General features: G+C 40.5%; 1 protein-coding gene and 1 pseudogene across 1 annotated transcript; both read left to right on the forward strand.

Moving 5' to 3' along the window:
- Positions 1 to 1,435: 1,435 nt before the first annotated feature.
- LOC146476683 (uncharacterized) lies at positions 1,436 to 3,044 on the forward strand (annotated as a pseudogene).
- A 10,674-nt stretch (positions 3,045 to 13,718) lies between these two features.
- LOC146476684 (uncharacterized) lies at positions 13,719 to 19,386 on the forward strand. The gene is made up of 3 exons (XM_085114252.1): positions 13,719 to 13,794; positions 15,864 to 15,949; positions 18,459 to 19,386. Exons 2-3 carry the CDS (start codon positions 15,880 to 15,882, stop codon positions 18,977 to 18,979), a joined length of 591 nt encoding a protein of 196 aa, XP_084970378.1. The 5' UTR covers positions 13,719 to 13,794; positions 15,864 to 15,879; the 3' UTR covers positions 18,980 to 19,386.
- The last annotated feature ends 3,419 nt before the right edge of the window (positions 19,387 to 22,805 follow it).

Below are 22,805 nucleotides of genomic sequence, written 5' to 3' on the forward strand. Positions count from 1 at the left end.
CCGGTTTGTTATACTTTCTGTTTCATAATCTTGGTAAAAAATCAAGGTCCAGAACCTTGGAAAAGTAAAATTAAAATGTATTCATAAATTTTAGTTAAGTATTAAAAAAGTTCAGAGCATGTTAGATGCTGATTTGGTCAAGACGTTTACTGTTCTTCATACAATCACACGAAATAAGCTAAGATTAAACGGGTAATGTCCCGCCAAAAATTGAAAATTTTCCTCATCTAATTCCTATGCATATGGAAAAAGAAAAAAAAGAAAAGAAACAATGGCCCACCGAAAAGATCGAATTTTTCGTTACCTAATTTCAATTGAAGATTGCTAAATGCAATCGTACAACTACATTGGATGCAAGAAAACAAGCATTCTGGGGATAAAGTATACGATTACAAGGATGGAAGTGGATTAGGTCACGACACGCCATGTGCAGTGCAAACCTACAATCTTGAAAAAAAGTCGGGCCGTTGTTTTTCAAGTTATCCGTCGAGTTCCGGACAATCCATTTAAGAAATCCACGGCAGCTTTCAATGGTCTATACTCTTATAGACCATAACATGACGTCATAATGAAATGTTCAAAACTTTAGTGGAACTATTCGTCTGCGGCTCGTGGTTTCACTGCCAAATTTGAGCATTTTATGGTCTATAAGAGAGTAGATTAGACCAAAGAAAACTGCCCTCGATTTGTTTTTTCCAAAAACAAAAGGTACGAGCGGAATTGGCTTTATTTTTCGTTGAAGAAGCGCACCCGTCACCTCTAACGTCTTTTTTCTTGTCTGTACTCTTAGAGACAATAGCCACGAGCTAATCAGTGCGCGGGAAATTTGATAGTTATCTAACAAATAGATTCCATCTTGCCGTGCGTCTGTACTGTGATAACGCACAGATGACGTCAAAACGTGATGAGGGCAACGGCTCGTAGCGTGATTGATGTTCTTACCACGTTTTGACGTCCTCTGTGCGTTACCAGAGTCACAGACCCACGGCAAAATGAAATCTACTTGTTTTGTACAAAAATCAACTGAGACATTTCGTTAGCGAGCATCACGCTATCTGAGCTGAGTCAAAAAACTTTCAACAAACTTTAAGACTACTACACACCTCTAAATTAGAGTATAAATCGAAAGAATTTCAGTACCAATATTTTCAAAACTAACCTTTTTCAAAACTAACCTTTTTGGCCCCAACATGTTACAGCATTGTGCGAGATTTTGTAGTCTACCCTCCCTTCCATAGTTCTGCAACGTCGTGTGACGTCAGGTCACGCGTAGAGAGCATTTCCATAAAAGGAAAACAACACGTGCGAGGCCTTATTGAGATCGAGTAGCGAGTTAAAATAGTGAGTTTCCTATGTTATAACGTGAGACATCTGCGAGTTCGGAATAAAACGGTGAGACTACAACGTAAGGTGGTATGTACCGGGACCAGGATACGCTGCGGATGCGTCAGCAAGCAGGAAAACGTCGGTGTCGTCAGCGAAGCAAGAATTAACGCGAGGAGAAATCGTAAATCATGAGGAAACTTAGAAGAATCAGGACAGAGAAAGTGTTCAAAGGAGAGCCAGGAGAGCCTCTAGTAGAAGAAACAACTTTGTGATGGATGGTTCATGGTGGGGACGATCACTCGAGTGACGGTGTCAGTATGTTTTTGAGAGAGGTTAATGACTGAGAGGCTTTACAGTTTGGATGTGCTGGGGATCGAGGACCGGGGGAAGAATAACCAGCTGGATGTGCTGCGTGACTTTATGGAGAACGTTGCAAGAGATGATAGGAGGTACGAAGTCAGTTCCAGGAGCCATGATATCAAGTACAAACGTGGTGCCTCGCAGGAAGTGGTTGCAGAACGTGGAAGGGAGATTGTCGAAGAATGAGAAGTTGAGAGATGTTTATAGTTGCATCGTTGAAGAACAGCTAAGAGCGGGCGTCATAGAAGAAATCCCTCAGAAGCCAACTGCCACAGAAACCAATCATGAAGCAAAGTGCAGTAACCACAAAGGTCCGCACGGTGTTTGACGCCAGTTCTAAGCCACACCCGTTTGCTAACAGTATCAATGATTGCATGCTCACTGGTCCTTCGCCACAGCCGCTCCTGTGGGACATAATGGGTAGAGCACGCATTTGTGCAAACCTGCTCCTTGGTGACATTGAGAAAGCATTCCTTCAGATAAGTGTGAAAGAAGAAGACAGAGATGCATTCAGGTTTCTCTTTAATGTCAAAGAAGAAGAAAGGCACCTGAGATTTACACGAGTATCTTTTGGAGAGGAGACCAGTGCGTTCTTGTTAGGAGCCACTCTGCAGTATCGCCTTGAACAGCATGAGCCAGGATTTGAAGATACAAGGTCTAAAGGAGAACACGTATGTCGACAACCTTATGCAAACCGGAGGAGATCTGGAGCAGCTTGCAAAGTTCAAAGAGCACTACCATTCCTCTGAATGCTAAGTTTCCAGTACATAAGTGGGAGTCAAATGTCAAACGTCCTGAGAGTGAAAACATGCCGAACCCTAGCAAGCTTCAGGGACATGCTTGAAGAAGATATAATTGAGTTTGCTGGAAGGCCTACCCCGAAGATAACCTAACGAGCTATCCTCAGCTACATGGGAGCAATTTATGACCCACTTGGGATAATCTCGCCAACTATGGCTGCCGGAAAGGACATCTATCGGAAGGCTTGTGATGAAAAAAAGGAATGGAATGCATAGGTCTCCACCCATTTGAGAGAACAGTGGCTTAAGTGGACAAGGCAACTCAAAACTGTGCAGATACCCTGAAGTGTGGCTACTTCCACTGGAGAGGTGACAACAGTGCATCTTCATCTGTCTGAAGATGCCATCAGTCTAGCATGTTATGCAGCAGCAGTTGCAGTCTTAAAACATGTGGCGGGAGTGAACAAAGGCCTTCTGACATCAAAGTCACGGATTTCTAAAAGGAACGCTTCCATAGCTAGATTTGAACTTGTCAGTGGTCATATGGCAGCGAACATGGCAAGGTTTTTGATCTGGCAACGATTTTGTCGCGATTTAAGACGAACTGACCACTGCTAATAACATAGTAACAGAAAAGCTGCTTTGCGTTCTCCCACGTTTTTTAGGCAAGTCATTTTGCTTAACTGTGACTTCCGTCAGCATTTGCACGACTCTTGGGTGTATAAATGGGTACCGGCGACATATTGCTTGGGGTAACCCTGCGATGGACTATCATCCCATCCAGGGGGGAGTAGCAATACTCCTAGTTCCGCGCTAAGCTCCGGCCGTGCGGGCCACTTAGGCTCTAGTGCGACTTCACTTTACCTTACCTCTCCGTGCTAGATTGCGAGAAGACTTGAATGTTATCTGATTAAAGAAGAACCGCTTCTCAGTAGCAGCATGACCAAAGACAAATTTTTGCACCTTCTTTTTGTGTTCGGTCGCCTGAAAAGTTTAATGTTATTAAATAATAGTAGTCATCCCAAACCCAGCATTCTTATCGAACGAAAGTGTGACGCTCTCTTTTCATGCTAGCATGGCAGAAACGTCAGAAGCGAAGTCTTTAAATACAGACGCTACACCATGGTTTGCGGATTTTCGTTTTTTTTTTCGACGTTTCAAAGATGAGATAATGTCTATTGATGGGAACCCCTTTAACTATCATCTTTGAGGAAAGTGTAGAGAAATGTACTGATGATGACAACATGAGGCTACAACTTTTGATCCAATATTGCACTGGAAAAGCGAAGGAAGCGATGAAGAGCTGCGTAATGATGAATGGAAGGGATAGCTAATTGAAATCTAAGAAGTTCTTGGAGGAACGTTTTCGAGAGAAGTACGTTGTGTCGAATGCGTAGATCAATGAGATGTCACGAGGGCCCCATATTAAGCTGAACGATCGCGAAGCCCAGATAGACTTGGCTGATGATTTAGAGATTGTGAAATCACCCTTACTGTCCCATGTAGCCTCAATTAGATAACCAATGAGGTTGAGATGACCAAGATTCTCCAAAAGTACCCCCTTACTTGCGTTCTCGCTAGCAGAAAAGAGCACAAGATGCAGCTAAAGAGAAGAATGATCCAGCATTTGGTTCCATCTTAGACCCAGCTACAAAGGACGAGGGGAACAAGGCGAAACCGAGGAAAAGACCAGCTAGTCCACAGACTATGCACAAGTTCAATGGGTTGACCAATTTTCCTAACAATCAGAGAGATGGAGGAGCTCGTGATTGGATGCGAATTCCATTGTGAATACACACAAAAGATGTTTCCCACTCAACGGCGATCACAAGCTTGGAACCTGACAGCAGTTCTTGGCTAAATCGAGTGAAGATAAGCTGACGTTCGTGCGTGATAGAAAAATCTTTACACGGTGCCTTACTTGCTACTTTTCGCAGAAGAGAAGAGGCAAGTAGGGTAACGCAGGATCTAGCGTTGATTCTGGCCCCAGTCCTTTGCAAACGCAAAGTGCACACGTTGTTATGAAAATTGATAGTTTTGCCCCTGAAAGCAGACATTAGTCCAAAACCCTACCTATTGTTACCTTTAAGGTCAAGGGTCGAGGCAAAGACGAGGTCGTGACGACGTATGCCTTGGTAGATAACGGATCAACGTCATCCTAGTGCACTAAAATTTTAGGCAAGAGGCTTAGCGATGTCAAGCCTCGCATCCAAGTGTCTCTATCAGCGATCGAAAAGAATAACAACCCGACGACGTGTTGTAGAGTAGTCTGGAGATAATGGACCTGAATGAAGTTAACATAGTCGAGTGACCTGAGGTTCTGACGGAGGAGAAGCTGAACATTTCTACCGATTGTATTTCGTGTCAAGAAGACGTAAATAGATGGCCCCACCAATTTCAGGATTCTAGTACCACAAAGAATCAGCGGTGAAGTCGAGTTATTGATTGGGCAAGATGTTCCCGAGGCGCTTGTCCCTGATGAAATTCAGAGTCGTCGTGGAGATGGTCCGTATGCTACAAGAACCAAGCTTGGGGACGCAGCAGCCCTAGCTAAAGTTGATGGGGTATTTCGTGTAGCCGTTTCTTGTTTTTGTTTTTTTTTTTTTTTTTTTAGTTTTACTTGCTTTTTTGCTTTTACGTGTTCGTTCCCGGGTTTGGTTTGCTTTTCTTTAGCTTTCGTCTCCTATTAGCATTTACATCGTTGTTTTCCTATCTTTCCATGTGGTTTGTTCGCTACACGCCGTTATTTCCGCCCTTCCGTTCGTATAGTTGCTCGAGCTTCCCATTTTTCCTTTCGCTCATTTAATAATTAAATAATAATTTATTATTTATATAGCGCGCGAATCATAAACAGATGCTCTCGCGCGCTTTACAATAAAGATATTCTAAATAAATATAATTTAAAATTACAATGGCAAGGTCAATGGCTAAAATACAATTCTCAATAAAGGTCAAAGGCTTGACGAAATAAATGAGTTTTCAACCTGTCCTTAAAAGATTGAACACTTTGTGCGCAGCGAACTGCGTTCGGTAAATTGTTCCAGAGCGCTGGTGCGGCTACGGTAAAGCTACGATCACCCAGCGTACGCAGAGTCTTGATTCTGGGCGGTTGAAGGAGGACTTCGCCGGACGACCTAAGACTATATCTAGATACTGTCTTTAGGGTGATAAGTTCGCTAAGATACGCTGGAGCGAGTCCATGGATAGCCTTATACGTAATTAACAATATCTTGAAGTCAATACGATACTTCACTGGCAACCAGTGCAACATTTTCAGTGTTGGAGAAATGTGATCGAAACGACTTACGTTACAGATAAGCCTGGCAGCAGCGTTTTGGACGCGTTGGAGTTTTTGCAGTTCAGTAGTAGGTAGGCCATATAAAACGCTATTACAGTAGTCGAGGCGGCTAGTAACAAATGCATTAACCAAAACTTGAGTGTTCTCAGAACTGAGAAATTTCCTTATTCTTCTAATATTAAACAAATAAAAGAAGGCGGCTTTACACGTCTTGTTAATATGACTGACCATCTTAAGCTGATTATCGAGCCAGCAACTTAGGTTTTTGGCTTCGGATGATGGCAGGACTGTCGCATTGCCAACGCAAAGTGAGTCAATGTTCACTTTTGACAGCTGCTGCCTTGTCCCAATCACCAGAAATTCCGTCTTATCATCATTTATTATCAAGCGGTCTGTCAGCATCCAGCGTCTAATATCGACAATACATGCCTGCATAGCTGCGACAGCGTTAGCAGCATGTTCAGGGTCAGGCTTGAACGCAATGTAAAGCTGTGTGTCATCGGCATAGGCGTGAACTTGTGGGAGATGACGTTCCATGATGGTGAACAGCTTACTTACATACAAAATAAACAGGAGTGGACCTAAGCAAGACCCCTGAGGCACGCCATATTTCACTTCAAAACTCTTAGATGTATGGCCATGAATAGATACTGACTGGGAGCGCTGATAAAGGTAAGACTGGAACCAGGAGAACGCGTGGCCTGAGATACCAAAATCAGAGTGGAGGCGATTTAGCAGTATGGAGTGGTCAACAGTATCAAAAGCAGCACTTAAGTCAAGTAGAACCAAGAGAGTGAGCTGTTGACTGTTCTTGTTCATCAATATGTCATTCTTGATACGAAGCAGTGCAGTCTCCGTGCTGTGGTACTCACGGTAAGATGACTGTGCTGTAGGGTAGAGATCATGCAACGTCAGGTGGTCATGAGTCTGGTTGAAGACGGCACGCTCAGTAAGTTTAGAGACAAAAGTGAGATTGCTTATAGGGCGGAGATTTGGAAAGATAACCTCTGCTTTTGATTTCTTTAGTCTGGGATGGACAACGGCGTGTTTCCAACTGTCAGGGAAGCAGCCAGATTGTAGGGAAAGATTTATCATCCTTGTAAGTACAGGCAGCAGGACATCTGATCCAGGCACTCAACAACAAGGTGACTAGGCACTGGATCTTGGGAACATGACTTTTTGCTAGATTTAGTTATCAAGGTGCTGACTTCTTCTTCGGTAAGAACGCGGAACCTGTCAAGACTGGGAGCATCTGAACTACCAGGATGTACCTCGTCGGTCGTATCAATACTGGGCGCGGCAGCATCCAGTCTGGTATGAATAACATTTACTTTTTGAACAAAGAAGTTTCCTATGTCGTCAGCAAGTGTCGCGTTATCTGGGTAACCTTGGAAATGTAACTCTTTTTCATGATTGAAAAGTGTTTTTGCGGACTTAAACAGCTTGCGAGGATCATGGCTGTTCTCCTGTATTAAGTTGGTATAATGCTCTTTCCGAGCCATCTTCATCTCATAGGTTGCCCGATTTTTCTTTGCTTTGTAGATCCGAAAGTCGCAATCTAGTTTTGTTCTCCTCCACTTCCGTTCAGCATGACGGCGTTCTTGTTTTGCCGACTTTATCTTCTGACTGAACCAGGGAACAACTGGTCTTTTTGTCACTGATTTAGTAATATGAGGTGCATGTCGGTCTAATGTGGAGGTTAGAGTCTCATTATAACAGGAGACAAGGTCATTAAGCTCAGGTGAGAGAGTGTTATTACATAAGTCTGACTTTGACAAGTCATTCCGCAAAGCCTCCATGTTAATTGACAGGCATGTGGTCAGAGAATAAGTGGTCGGCCCACGAAGCAGAAATAAGTAGCTGGTCCGAGTTTCTTGTAATGATAAGATCCAAGGTGTGGCCGCTGATATGTGTAGAGACCTTAACGTGTTGGTCAAGGCCAATACTGTCAAGGAGTCCGCGAAATCTGGATGCATCTATATCGTCAGTCACGTCGACATGGATGTTGAAGTCTCCGGAGATCAGGAGCTGGTCAGTGCAGAGGACGGCAGATTCCAGATATTGGGAAAACTCGGCTAGAAACACACTTGTAGTGGTGGGATGAGCTTCAGAATACGGTGGTCTGTGAATAATTATCAAATGGATACGCTGAGTTCCAGATGTTATCTTCCACTCTGAATATTCAAAAGATTGGAATTCGCCAGCAGTGTATTGGCACACGCTTAAATTCTCTCTGAACATTATCCCAGTACCACCGCCGCGTCTGCCAGCCCGTGGGTGATCTAGGAGATTGTAGCCTGCAGGAGTGCACATAACTCTTGCAGCAGATTCATTCACGTGGAACCACGTTTCTGTAATTGCAACAACATCTGGCTTGTAATCACAAATAAAGTCAGTAAATTCGGCGGCTTTGTTGTTTAATGACTGCGTGTTAATTGTACAGAAACGTAGATAATTCGCATCTTGGGACGATGGCCCACAGTACCGTTTTATGGATCTTAAGTTGTTCAGATTCCTAGTGCGAGATGAAGAAGTTGAGAAATCGTTGATGCGACGCGGGGCGACAACAGATATCCTACGAGAAACGTTGTTGAAGGGTAGTCGGTGGACAACGGTCAAATTCGATGGGATTCTTGATCGATCAACACGTGTATTCGATGGAGCGCGTCGCCTTAAAGAATAATAGGATGGAATAGAATGATCACTATTGTTCACAGGACCGGGGTTCAATTTGAACACAAGGTCTCCTTCCAATGTGCAATGGAATGTGGCACAGGTGTTAGAGTAATACGCACATGGGCGCTTGGTTCTCTTGACTTTGTACTGTTTGAATATCAAGCGTACCGGCGCAAAGCTCCGCGGATAGTGAATACAGTCTGGACAGCCGAAGTTACAAAAGGTGTCATTCCAATCTTGGCCGTAGAACAATAGTTTATGATTGTTGGAATCCATCGCATTGTTGGTAGAATAAGCAATAACTAATCGATGATCCAAAGTCGACGGCAACCAGACAGAGAGATCTTGGTTTCCTACCGGAATACTGTATCTTTCGGGGAATGCAGCAATCCAGGCTGTGCCACTAATGTTTAGATATGGCTCGAGGTAGTTTAGAATACCAGGGAAGCGACAAAACAGGAAAAACAGAACTAAAATTAGGGAGCAGCAAAAACCGTGGCTGCCCATAATTAACACCTCATTTCTATTTCTAGTTCATTTACTAGTTTATCTTATGTATTTTTGTTTGTTATTTAGCTTTGTTCAGGATTTTGTTATTTTATATCGTATTTGAGATTTTCCTCGTTTTCCTTATTGTGTTCTTTCATTTGTTTTAGTTTTCGTCGTGTGTTCGACCTGAGAAAAGAGTTTGGTCGTGTGTTCGACCTGAGAAAAGGGTTTGGTCGCGTGTCCACCTGAGAAAAGTGTTTGGTCGTGTGTTCGACCTGAGAAAAGGGTTTGGTCGTGTGTCCACCTGAGAATAGAGTTTGGTCGTGTGCCGGTTCGACCTGCGAAAAAAGTTTAGTCGTGTGTTCGACCCGATAAAAGAGTTTGGTCGTGTGTTCGACCCGATAAAAGAGTTTTAAATGGCAGTTATCCGGCTACCAGCTGGAGTTACATGCCTCTCGCATACCTAAAAACGTTGGTGGCCGATTTCTTTTTGAATGCAATTTCGATCTGAAGTTCCTAAAAGCCCATATACCTCTTGATTTTTATAAAGAAGCCTTGTAAGCTTGGCAAAAACTAGTTTGCTCTACTCCTGAATCCAAAGAGCAAATACTAGATGAAATTATCTGGAATTAATAGGTTTTTTTAAAATTAATGAATCCTCAGTATATTACAAGCAGAGGCATGAAGCTGGCATTACTAAAGTCAGTGATATTTTCAAAGGCGACTCTTTCTTAACTTTTAATGACTTTGTATCCACATTTCAGTTAAAGACTAACTTTCTGAAGTATTATGGCCTCTGCCACGCGATCCCTCAAGAATGGATTAATTTATTAAAAGGTAAAAGCGGTCCTATAACGAGTTCCATAAATAACAATGACAAAATTTCTTGCAAAGTTGCAAACCAAATGTTTGTGCAAAAGAAATTCGAAAGACCTACAGCAGAGAGGAGGATGAAACAGGCTAACCTCGACAAAGAATCGATACGACGCACTTACAGCATTCCCTTCAAAGTTACTAAAGACATAAGACTTGTTATCTTTCAGTTTAAGATCATTCATCATATTTTACCAACTAATACCACTCTTTTCAGGGATTCCCTCGTTCAAAAAGAGCAATGTCACCTTTGTAACGAGAAACAAACATTGAAACATCTTTTCGTAACTTGCCCTTTTGTGCAGACTTTTTGGACTCAATTTTCCCTCTGATGGAAGGGAAAAACCCTAAACCTTATCAGAACAAGAAATAATATCCGGATTCACTAGAGATCTCTCTCGTCGTCTTGGCTTGAACCTCTGTTTAATTATTGCTAAATACTACGTCTATACTGCGTCACGAATTCGAAGAGAAGAAGAGTATATCTGGGAAGCCTATTGTGCTATATTAAAGAATCACCTTGAAATTGAAAAACACAAATCTAAGTTGCAAATAAGTCTTTGAGCCTTTTAATTTTATTTCATTTTTTTTGCTATATCGCTTTGCAAGGCTGCCATAATGCGTAATTGTGTAATTTGTTGCTTAAGTTTGTAGTTTTAAAAGCATCATAAGTATTGTAAACATTGTTAGTACCGTATTGTAAGTATGTGAGTATTGTAAGTAATTAGTATCGTATTGCAAGTAACAATATAATTGTTAGTACCGGTGTTAGCTGTATTGTAAGTTGTGTAGCTAGTTTGTTATGTAGGTAACTATAGTTAAGTATGCTTCTCTTTTTTGTTTTGTAATGTAGTATCGTATAGTAATATAATTAATGAAATGTACTGTTCTGAAGTACTCAATAAAGTGTTCTTAAAAAAAAACAAAAAAAAAAAAAAAACAAAACAAAAAAGAGTTTTATGGTATGTTTGAACCGAGAAATAGTTGGCAACATTTGAATCGCTCATTTTTAATCCCTATGCAGCGTTTGCAGCTATATATCAAACATGAAGTTGACGTCGGACAAGGGAGATCAACGAGCTTACAGATATTGCGTCATTCTTCGCCAGGTACGACCCCTGCTACTCAACTCTGCGATTCAGCAAAGAAGGAAAAACAGAAGCCTCTGATGCACGCAATGCCTTTATATCGTCCAAGAGATTACAGAATTCGTTCGTTTCCGTATTCACGACAACCGCCTCCAATATGTTTTACTTGGGGGAGACGAGGCCACTTCACGAGATCTAGTAATTTTTTGCCTCAGGGTGAATCCGGTGCTCGCAATTTTAGTTAAAGTGATGTTCAAGTCCAAGGCTGTTAATCTCCGTTACATTATTAATTTGGAGACTGTGTGTTTCACTGTTCTGTTATTTTCTTTATTCAGTTTTCTTTGTTTCCCCTTCCATAGGGACCTTTTACTCCTCCTGCTGCCTTTGGTGAGCAGAAGGGAAATCTAAACCAATCCCTATAACCTGTCTTAGACGGGTTCCTGGTCCGGCCCGGCTAGTGGGTTTTACCCCCCCCCCCCCCCCCCCCTTCCACGTCGTGTTGCCGTTTACAACACGTTTCCTATATTTGTTTCGTCTCAGGCATCAACCTTGGATTCCTTTTCGGGTCAAATCAAAAGTTTCCGTCGCAAAGTTACCTAGTGTGACTGGGATGGGAAGCCCGCTATGTAGTTGGGCCGGACATTTTACTTCGGCGGATTTGGTATCCCCTTAGCGATGTCAGTTATTATTAAGGCGGATTTCTCCTTTTCTCGTTTCCCTTTTACTTTACATTTTAGTCTAGTTAAGAGGAAGTGGGTTTTCTGAGTTTTGGAGAAAGTACGTACATTTTTTAAGATGTTTTGAGGAACTTAAGCCGTTATTGTGGTTATATGGGGGCTTCATACATCATTTTCTATTCACACTGTCTAAATAACCACGAAACTAGCCTGCGCGCAACGCTGGCATGTTTGTAACTCCTCGGTGTTTTTAAAGTCAATGCCACCCGTGTCTCGTGGGACTTCATCTGCCTATTAACGCCGTTCTGGGATTTCAGAATGTTTTTTTACTCACCCACCTCCCCTTCGGCGACACGTCTTACCTTTTCTTTCTCTGTCTTACGACCCTCTATCTTTGCAAAATCTCCCCTCCCACAACTTAATTCAGCAAAGGCAATGAGTGGTTGTAATGACAGTGAAAATAGTGTACGATTAGTTTAGTGACCTTGACGCTCTGTTTGGGGATTGGAATGTTGCAAATGCTTAATGTCAGTTCTTGTTTTGTTCTCTACGTAGTTGCCAGCAATCCAGGTGCTAGATTTTTTCAATTGTTTTCCTGCACGTGCCTTAGAATTTACATGTAATCAATAATTTATGTCGTTTAAGATTTCTGTTTGTACGGTTCGTTCCGGTGGTAAGGGTTCATCTCTTTGAACCGTTCGCGAATTTGATGTTAATATGGCCCGATGATTGCTGTAATATTTGTTTTGTTCTCTACATAGTTGCCAGCAATCCAGGTGCTGGGTCTTTTTCAATTTTTTTTCCTGCACGTGCCTTAGAATTCACATGTAATCAATAATTTATGTCGTTTTTTTAGTTAAGTTTTAGCCTGTTAGAAGAAGGTTCAAGATTTCTGTTCGTATGGTTCGTTTCGGCGGTAAGGATTCATCTCTTTGAACCGTTCGCGAATTTGATGTTAATATGGCCCGATGATTGCTGTAATATTTGTTTTGTTCTCTACATAGTTGCCAGCAATCCAGGTGCTGGGTCTTTTTCAATTTTTTTTCCTGCACGTGCCTTAGAATTCACATGTAATCAATAATTTATGTCGTTTTTTTAGTTAAGTTTTAGCCTGTTAGAAGAAGGTTCAAGATTTCTGTTCGTATGGTTCGTTTCGGCGGTAAGGATTCATCTCTTTGAACCGTTCGCGAATTTGATGTTAATATGGCCCGATTATTGCTGTAATATTTGAGAGTGGCTGGATATATATACTAGTTATACAATGCTTGCAAGTGGTATACCTTAACATAAAACGTGACTCTTTAATACAATCAGTACAAAAAATATTCAACAGATTGGCAACGTTTCTGGAAAGTACATAATTTTGATAAAAAATTAAAAAATATAAATAGGTACTGCTCATTTAATGTATAAAAGCCTTTGTAGGCGGCGAGGAACGCCGGGATATTCTCGTGGAATACTATCCGTTGCATACCGCAGAATATGCAACGGGTCTCTAGCTTTCTGATTGGCTCTATTCTCTATGGCATGGGACGAAAAATGTTCTGTAGACGTCCGCGTCCATTGGTATCATGTAAAGTCCGTTACATACACAACACGTTTGACAAAGGAAAAATATCGTTCGTTTGCTGACTAATTTAGTCGTTAACAATAATCATCCCGTTAGGTCAAAGAATATTTACGGGTGAGACATGACTTCATTCGTTGTTTAGGAAATGTATCAGTTACTACTCTTTTCCATCCGGCAATATGATCTTGTTACCCGCAAGATTCGCCAGTCAGACTTAACTATATCATCCACATTGTGTCAAAGCATATTTACGGGCGAGACATGACTTCATTCGTTGTTCAGTGTATCAGTTACTACTCTTTTCCAGCCAATATGATCTTGTCACCTGCAAGATTCGCCAGCTAGCAGGTCGTTTTGACCCTGATTATAAATTTATCATTTACAATAACTTTTTTGGCTTTTATTTCAAAAACTTTTCCTTTGAGTTGTCTATCTGGAACAGTTATTCAGCAACTGAATGACCATGGCAGTCTATATGAATTGTTCTTGAAAACCTTCATGTTTTCGTCAAGTTTCGCTTATGTTGATCGATGCTATTGTTTCTCAAGATCACGTGAAGCACATCATCAGGTTGGCAGCACACACGTGGATTGATTTTGATTGGTTGAACTGCCAATATACTTTAACATCATTTATATTTTTTCACTTGTGAGCAGCGGAGCACTGTTTGGGCAAAACAAAGAAAAACGGACGAGAGGTAAGTGAAGAACAATTTCTATTAGTGATCAAAATAAAGTTTTCGCTAGCATAATATCGACAATGTCATGTATTTTATATTGATGTCTACACATGACACTAAAATATAATAATTACAACAAAAGGTTTACATTGAGCGAAGTTAAAAATTCGCGTGTCAGTTGGAAATCTTCTCACGAAAGGGAAGTCGCCAGCTTAACTGAAACAGTGTCCTTTGTAGCGCCTTACTCTTGGCGTCTGATAAACATCTTGTTAATAATATAGACTAAACTTCTTACCAAAACAATAACATATTGGAAATTCAGAGGTTAAGGCCTTTGTAAAATGTCACTTATCTTATAACTTTTGCAAGTGTAGCATTGTCGGTGTTAATCGAGATATTCTCGTGAAAGTTGGTGGAATAAACCCGAATTATCAACATCTACTTCAACCGGACACAAATTGAACATGGTAGTTTATACTGGTTGAGGTTTGTGCAATAATTGTTCTTCTTTCTTTAGGTCGGAAACCTAGTTTATCTTAACAAAATAGACTTGTTTAAAGGTGTTTTGAGGACATAATATTCACAGAGAAGATGCCTTAAAATTAACTTCGCAAGTATAAAATTCGATTGAAGCAGGCGGATTCTAGTACGCAGCAGGTATCCCTGGCCTGCTTAGCAGGTACTCTCGCTTACTGAAACACGTATGGCGAATGGACGAAGGATTACACTTTGTAATCTAGTGTCCAAACCACTGAGACGTTTAGGCAGGTTACGTCACGAGGCCACGAAAAGGTTGGAATAAGACATCATGTCTTGTCAGTACTCTTTTGACACGCAAAGATCGCAATACGAAGTATGTTTCGCCATGCAAGCCTTGCCATGTAGTCGTACGCCATTTTGTCCAAATATGAAGAAATAGGCAAAGAAAGCCGGAAACGATGCCTGGTCTTATTGATGTAACTCAGTGCTCTTGTCTTCTCGAGATTCCTTTCGTGAGACTCTTGTCTCGGTTGTTTGGAGTAGAACCCTTTAGTCAGTCGCAAATGGAGGCAAATAGGCCATTGAATAAAATCAAACATTTGTGTCTACCGGCCAGAAGTGAGTGAAAGAGGTCAGCCGTGAAAGAACCCTTACGAAGTTTAAACAAGTGGACAGGGCAGAATGATCTGAGAGGGTGCTCTTATCCCTCACTTAACGCGCAAAGAACCAGGAAATAAAAATTCTTAAGGACTTCTGCATCCAGGCTGATGAGGCCACCGCGAAGAATGATTCAACAACACCCCGTTCTTTGAGTCCATCAACGGGATACTAGTTTTCGCCGAGACATTTGGATTTCCAAAACACAAGACAGGCTAGACGTTTACTTAATGTGAAGCCTCAATCAATCCGAATATTATTGACTGATAAGGGTTTACCAAGGGAAAACGAGGGGCATCATTTTCCCTTGATTTTGCTCGTATGCTCGTGAGCGAGAGATAAAGTTAAAACCCAAAGAAGATGATGATGGGGGTGATAATGATGATGATGATTAAATTAATAGAATTTTGTCACCGCGTGGTTCGTGATGTTAAATGTCAAACACAAGGAAGAGTGTTCCATCCGATTTCCAAACACCAACCAACTTCGAGACGTTCTAAAATCGGTTGAAACACTCTTTCGAGCATTTGATTTAGCTTCTCAAACCAATATTAATTCTTGGAGAAATTCAAGCAAAAATTTATTAAATTTTATGATAATTAATATCACATCTTCACGGTGGTGAAGATATTAATTATTGATGAGTTCAAGGAAAAAAAAATAACAGTTAAATACGCCCGCCCGGAAAAGAAAAATATTCTTTACCGTTTTGATATGGTGATGCTTCTGTCATCTGAATTGAACTAAATTCTAAACGATTACGTCGGAACGCCTTTACTGGGATTTATGGACATTGCCTTAGCTAATAAATGCAATAACTGCATTCTTTTGGAAATGAAATGGGTTAACGACTCTCCTTTGATACTCAAAACAGCTCTTTGAACATTTTAGTTGAAGCCGGCCTTTAAGGGAAAAGCCTTAAAAAATGAACTGTTATCTTTCCACTGCAGATAGAGGCAAGTTAAAATGAAGACCTGCTACTTTCTTATATTTGTCATTTTTGCATCTCTGCACTTTTGTCTCACAAGACCTCTCGGTAAGTATACGCCAGCAACATAAAAATCATAAATCATAAAAAGCACTAAGCTGACTGAGTGTTCAAAGACAAATATGCTTATTATCACTGTTATAAACCCAGCTTCGGCGTACGGCGTACAGGCAAATTTCCTTTAGGGGGGCTGGATTTAATTTGCCCGAATGAAACGTGTTGGCCGCCGGTGGATAGAAACGGTGCTGTACGGTCTACTTGACTCCTATTCACGAGAAATAGCCGACAGAGCTTTTCTTGCAGGTACCGGTTGTTCAAAGAGCGGATAAAATCTCTTATCCAGCGGATGAATTGCTATCCGGTGAGTAAAATTGATCCGCTTGCGTCATTCCGGTCGTTCGACGTTTGGATAACGCTATCCAGCGGATAAAGTTATCCACATCAACGTGTAATGTTTTTATCCACTAAATAAAGTGTTGAAAAAAGACATGGCTGTTCGAACAGTTAACCATTTAGTTGAGTAATTGAAGTAAAGTAACGTATTTATTCGATTAACCGCCCTGGCCGCTTAGTTAATTTTGGGCCCATTAGGGTGGGCGCTTATTATTTTCCCAACATTTTCAGCGGGCGAGGACATTTTAATTAAGAGAATAAAAAAAAGGGGTAACAAGTTCATTTCGCTTCAACAAGACAAAACAGAGTGCAAAATCTAACAAATAATATACAAGTTCATTGACTACGGTATCTAAAACCAATTTTGGAACACAACTGAGGCTCCTCTTACTTACTTACTTACTGACTGACTGACTGACTGACTGACTGACTGACTGACTGACTGACTGACTGACTGACTTACTTACTTACTTACTTACTTACGCTGGAAATGACAGAAATGTTTTTCGTTGGGAGGGGTTGGGTGGGCGCTTATAAACTTTTTAGGCTTTCAGGGTGGGCACTTGTTCGAAGGTAGACTGAACTGCAACATAAAAAAAGTCTCAAACATATCGATCGGCACTTCACAGACGCAAAAAACGAAAAACAAAGAATGTTTCTTGACATTCAAGAAGCTTTATTTTAAAAATAACGGTCCATTCTTCATGGAAAGCCTACTCTGAAATCTTTACAAGTGGAATATAGAGAAGAAAAAATAAATAAATCACACAAGTTATGAGCTCAATCATTGTGCCCTTCATCCGCTAGCAGAAGGCAGTGTATAAAGGCTTTCAATGGGCGTATTAATTTGTAAAATTTTATTAGGGTGGATACGTTGAAAAGGATCTTAACTTAAAAAGCTTAACTTAGAAAGCTTAAGATATAGGCGAGTTTATTTACAGAATTTCTTACGCGATTGTTTATCAATAAAAAGTTCAACCCCACGCAGCCCGACGCATGTAGTCGCGCTCGGTGAACAAGTTGACGTTTGACTAAATAGCTCTTTTATAACTTCAGAGTTCTCTTCGGCAGTTTATAAAGACTTTTTATTCATTAGATAACTATCTGGTAGATACCATTGTATCCACTACATAGGCCTATCCAGTGAATAAAGTCATCCGCTCTGTGAACAACTGGGGCCAGGAGTACATGTGGTTGTTGCTAATGTAGGGTTAATAGGCCTGTACGACTGTCAGGGAAACCGTGACTAGTACCGTTTTTCATTTCTGGCGAAGTAGCTTCCGGCTTGAAGGTTGAGCCCTCATTCCTCCGCTCGCTCGCGCTCTGCATTCCCCCAAGCGCTCTTTTTCTTTCGCGAGAAAATATCGTGAGCTCGACATAGGCAATCGGTCTATAATCTAGCAGCTTCTGTGTAGGAAGGTCAACTGTGCAAGAATTCCTTTGACGATTTTTTGTTGTTTTACTAATCTTAGGGTTTCTTGTTAACTTTCAACGCTCAACTATATTGCTAGACAAATCGTTCTCCAATAGAATGCAGTGCTTTTTATTGTTTGGGCTGCAGCCCCCTAAGCCCTTATTAATCTATCTATCTATCTATCTATCTATCTATCTATCTATCTATCTATCTATCTATCTATCTATCTATCTATCTATCTATCTATCTATCTATCTAAGCCCCCATCTTGTTTCATGTTGCCAGCGTGGTTGCTGCGATAGTGTAGTGGTTATCGTAAGTGGTTATTGTAGGGGTGAAGCTTGAGCGTCACGTTTTAACTGTCAAGAATTTGGGCATTATCCCACAATATACCTTTTTAGACTACCAGTGGCATGTTGGAATGAGGAATTGAGCTTTTTCTTTATTTAGGGTCATTTGATGTACCGAGTTTATTAAAGATATAATATCACACAAGACTGTGTCATTATCATAATGATAAAACATATAATAAAAAATGTTCTTAGTGCAAAACAACTTTAAAATGATAAACTTAAAATACCCACCTTCCCTATCGTCGATAATTACCGTATATACAGGATTCTTCATTACTTATTATAATATCACCTAAACTGGTTTACCGTGCGAAAAAGGATCTATACACATCGTTAGCACCATCGATTATAGGACTTTTGACGAAAGCTGACCAATTTTCTCCTTTAAATGTTTTAGGTGATAAAACGGCACTTTCCGAGGATTCGAAGGATCCCGGTGATTCTGGTGACTCAGGAGGTTCAGCTGACTTCGGAAATTCCGGGGATTCAGACGATGGCCGAGAAATGAGGCGAAGAAGCTTGTTTGCTTCCAAAGTCACGGATGATTCAGATGACTCTGGGGAACACGAAGAGTCCGGGGAATCAGGAGAATCCAAAGATTCCGGGGAGTCTGGGGAATCTGGGGAGTCTGGAGAATCAGGGGAGACCGGAGAATCTGGGGAGTCTGGAGAATCAGGGGAGACCGGGGAATCTGGGGAGTCTGGAGAATCAGGGGAGTCTGGAGAATCAGGGGAGACCGGGGAATCTGGGGAGTCTGGAGAATCAGGGGAGACCGGGGAATCTGGGGAGTCTGGAGAATCAGGGGAGACCGGAGAATCTGGGGAGTCTGGAGAATCAGGGGAGACCGGGGAATCTGGGGAGTCTGGAGAGTCTGAAGAATCCGGGGAATCTGGAGAATCAGGAGATCAGGAATTCTAGGGATGCATCAATGAAGAAATAATCCAAGGGACAACTGAATTTGGAAAAAAAGTTTCAGCACACGTGGATTCACATAAACGGTTGAATTTACATTGGGAATATGATATTTTTATATAACGCGTAAAAACAATCATAGTTATTTTAATCTGCGAGCGGATGGAAACGAGATATCGTGAAGGTTCTTTTTCAAAAGCCTCGACTTTTGAGGGGGTCCTCAAATCCTGGACATTTCCTATATTCGTGCATCAGATCCAGCTTCATGGTCGACCTACTGCCAAGCAGCAGACACTAGTTTTGAATGGTTCTTATTGGAAATTTTGGCAGTTTGTAACGCCTTTGTACTGAAATATTACCCTGCAACTTTTTTTGTTCTAAGATAAAGCCAATAAAGTGATAATTTATATCTGCCTCTCTCATCCAATTTCTTGTCCAATATGCCCCCTAACCCCCCTTAATTCCCGACAATGCTGAAGTTGTAGGCCATGTTTTGTATTTCGTCCAATCATCCTTTGTGTATAAGCCTTTTTACATCTGGTTGTTTCCCAGCTCCCTAACAAGTCAAATGATTGACTTTCTATGGTAGGACCTTTGGTTTTTTGGTTGGACTGGTCATCGCGAAAGTTATCGTTTTTACAAATGTCCTCTTTAAAATGCTTGCAAAATTTATTTGCTCATTAGCGGGTGTTAAATGAGCTCAGGAAATGGTATACTTCACTTGCTAGTAAAAACAGTGTTGGTGGAATCTCAGAGACGGTGTAAAAAGAGTAATCCGCGTAAAATAAAGTTCCCTTTGCGAATACATATACAATACTCAGTTGCTAAGCCGAGGATTATATTACCGAAATTTCTTAATAGCAGAACAGAAATTAGCTATTTAGGAAAAACTGCAACATTATTGAATTTTGAAAACATGTTTCGGATACACCGTAACCATTGTCAGTTCAAGGATGTTATTCAAATCTGAATTTATGATATCATGATATATATAAATCAGGTAGCAAAAACAACAATAATATACCTATCAGATAGACGAAAGATCCTCGCAGTTAGTACGCAACTTAAGCAGTTGCGAAAAGAAAGCCTGAAAAATATTCAGGCTTGAACGGGATTTGAACCCATGACCTCCGCGATGCCGTTGCAGTGCTCTACCAAGTGCTGCAGCCATAAAGGAAATTTCTGACGGTGAATTTTCGTGTCTTACAAGAAACAGCAAAGCTAAAACCTTGGATAGGATTTGTTTGGTTGAAAAATAAAATCAGCTATGGCGACCAAGTGCTTTCACCTCGTTGCTTCTCCTTCCAAGGAACGATAACCGAACATAACAATGTCCTTTTGATAGAAAGAAGGAGCAAGTCAAATTCAATGGAAAAATTACTCTACAAGTTCCTTCTTTGGACCCACTATTTTCAATTTTTATCGATCTGTTTTCGTGTGATTTTCAAGCCGTAGAAAGCTTCACAGCGAAGCTGAATCAGTCTATTGATGCCTAACATTTGGTTTAACCGTTGTTAGTTTGCCCCTGAATTAAACTTGTATTTCTCTTAATTACATGTGTATAACGATCAACTTTTCTTGTTCGTTTTGTTTGTTTTGTACGCTAAGAAACAATAAAATTGTTTGTTTGTTTGTTTGTTTGTGTACTTTGCTTACGGGTAAATGTTTTTACTCCGCGGATAACTGTTTTACGAGGTGCCTCCATGTTTTAAAGAAAATTTGACCCTCTATGTATAAAACTGTACTTGCAATGAGTCCTCGTAGAATTAAGAATTTTTTTCACTTGTATTTTCAAAGTTTTCCCAAGTTCGCGACTCGGGCAATTTGGGAAAACTTTAAAAATGCGCGTGAAAATTAATCTTTAATTCCACTCGGCCTCTACTCTGTATTAAAGGGAGAATTTCCCTACAAAGTGTCTATGATGCGCCATCTACTGATGAGTAATGCCAGTAATCTGTTTGCAGGCAAAGGTCATGAAATTGTGTCATTTTAGCACGCATCGGCAAGGGTGAATTTGTGGCGTCACACCAAATACAAAAAATACTACCTCCGCTTCCACGAGGAGCACAGACAATTGAAACGGCAAAATACTCTGTCTTTACGGCTGGTATTCGCTATAAAGCTGTTTATGATATGCCTTCTATTAAAGTTAATTTTTTCATGCTCTGTCGTTTTGTTTCTCCCGCTGCTGTACCATTCACATTGGTTGTCTTGTAGTGCTGCGTAAGGATGGGCAGACAGTGACGTCATAACCCAAACCAAAATTTCTGGTATCGATGGGTTGCCTTTTTTCCTTCCCATGGTGCTCCACGCGTGCGCCTCCGACTAGAGGAGCTCCGCTAATAATTAAAGTAAAAGCGTTAAATTCACATATTTTATTTTATTGATTGGGAGGGGTCCTCGCTAAATAAACATTTAAAACGTGAATTTCAGCAACGCTTTTACTGTAATTATTATTTTTTAAGTAGATCATTGGTCTTTCAATCATTTTTATGTTATCTTATCCCTTAGGAATTATTATTATTATTATTATTATTATTATTATTATTATTATTATTATTATTATTTTTCGCACACCTGAATTTGTAATTAGCTCTCTATTATATTGTTGTATTTGCCACCTTTGCCACGGGATGCCTGTGGCAGACAGCGTCAAGGTTTCGGTCCAGTATCCTTTTTTATCGTAATCACAAATTTTTACTGTTTTTAATAGGTTTATTCATTAAACCTGGATTAAACCCTCATTTCTCCTAGAAAGGACCAATCAGAATCAGAATCAGAATCAGAATCTGCACTTATATTTTCTGGTCTTAGTGGGGCCCAGAACGGAGGCTTTTGTCTTAGGCATAAAAAAAATTCAGTCAATATGGCGGCCGTGTTGTTCTCTCTTAAATTCTCAAGACTCCATTATGGCGTTTTCAGAAAGAAAACAAACCTTTTTGAATCCGTAAGTCGAAAGAAAAACCTTTAAGAAGTATTAGACAGTTTGAACAATGGAAATTCGAGGGTTGACGGCGAAGAAATTAATCTCCGAGGACAGATTGTGGTATTCTCAAAGCGAAGAGAATCTCCCGTCGTAAATCGATCATACTGAATCATTTGAAAGAGTTATATGTGAAACAAATATATTCACCCGTGCGGAGCACGTTTTTCAAAACGTTCGTAAAAACTGTCAGGAATACGAAGAATCAGTCAATCAAAATAGTATTTTAGTAAAAATTGACAATCAAACCTGTATATTTTTTTTTTGTGAGGAAGATTCCCAGAAGCATTTTCGACAAAGTCCGCCAGTGGCTTGGGTGTTTTTCACTTCCAGGCGAAAACTGTAGGCGTTCGCTTTCTACATGTTAGTTCTTAAGCTTAATGAAAATTGTTTGCGTTCACTTTTTACATGTAAATAAACGCTTATCTGAATAATTTTTTTCATTTAGGAAAGCTTTTTGTCTGTTTTCCTTTCTTGAGCAATTACACACAATGGAATGGTTATGTAATACTGTATTTCCTTGCATTTTCTTCAATGTCAGCTTTATCATTTATTTTAAATCAGCGCACAAGGTGTAAATACTTTCTCATCTAACTTTTTAATTGAGCCTTCGCAGTATGCCATCCAAGTAAATGATAAACGTTTGACGGAAAAATTTCCGTTAGCTGCGTGGCACTTGTAGTTATAAAAAGGGAAAAATAAAATATAGTTCTCGAATACGAGTGTTCAGTGCCATTATGTAAAAATAAGTCCAGACGTTTCGGGCTTAGCCCTTCATCAGTGGAATCAGTGGAAAAGTCCACTTTTCCACTGATTCTACTGATGAAGGGCTAAGCCCGAAACGTCTGG

This window comes from Pavona decussata, unplaced genomic scaffold (assembly GCF_977016875.1).
Source record: "Pavona decussata unplaced genomic scaffold, jaPavDecu1.1 SCAFFOLD_75, whole genome shotgun sequence".
NCBI classification, from domain to species: domain Eukaryota; kingdom Metazoa; phylum Cnidaria; class Anthozoa; order Scleractinia; family Agariciidae; genus Pavona; species Pavona decussata.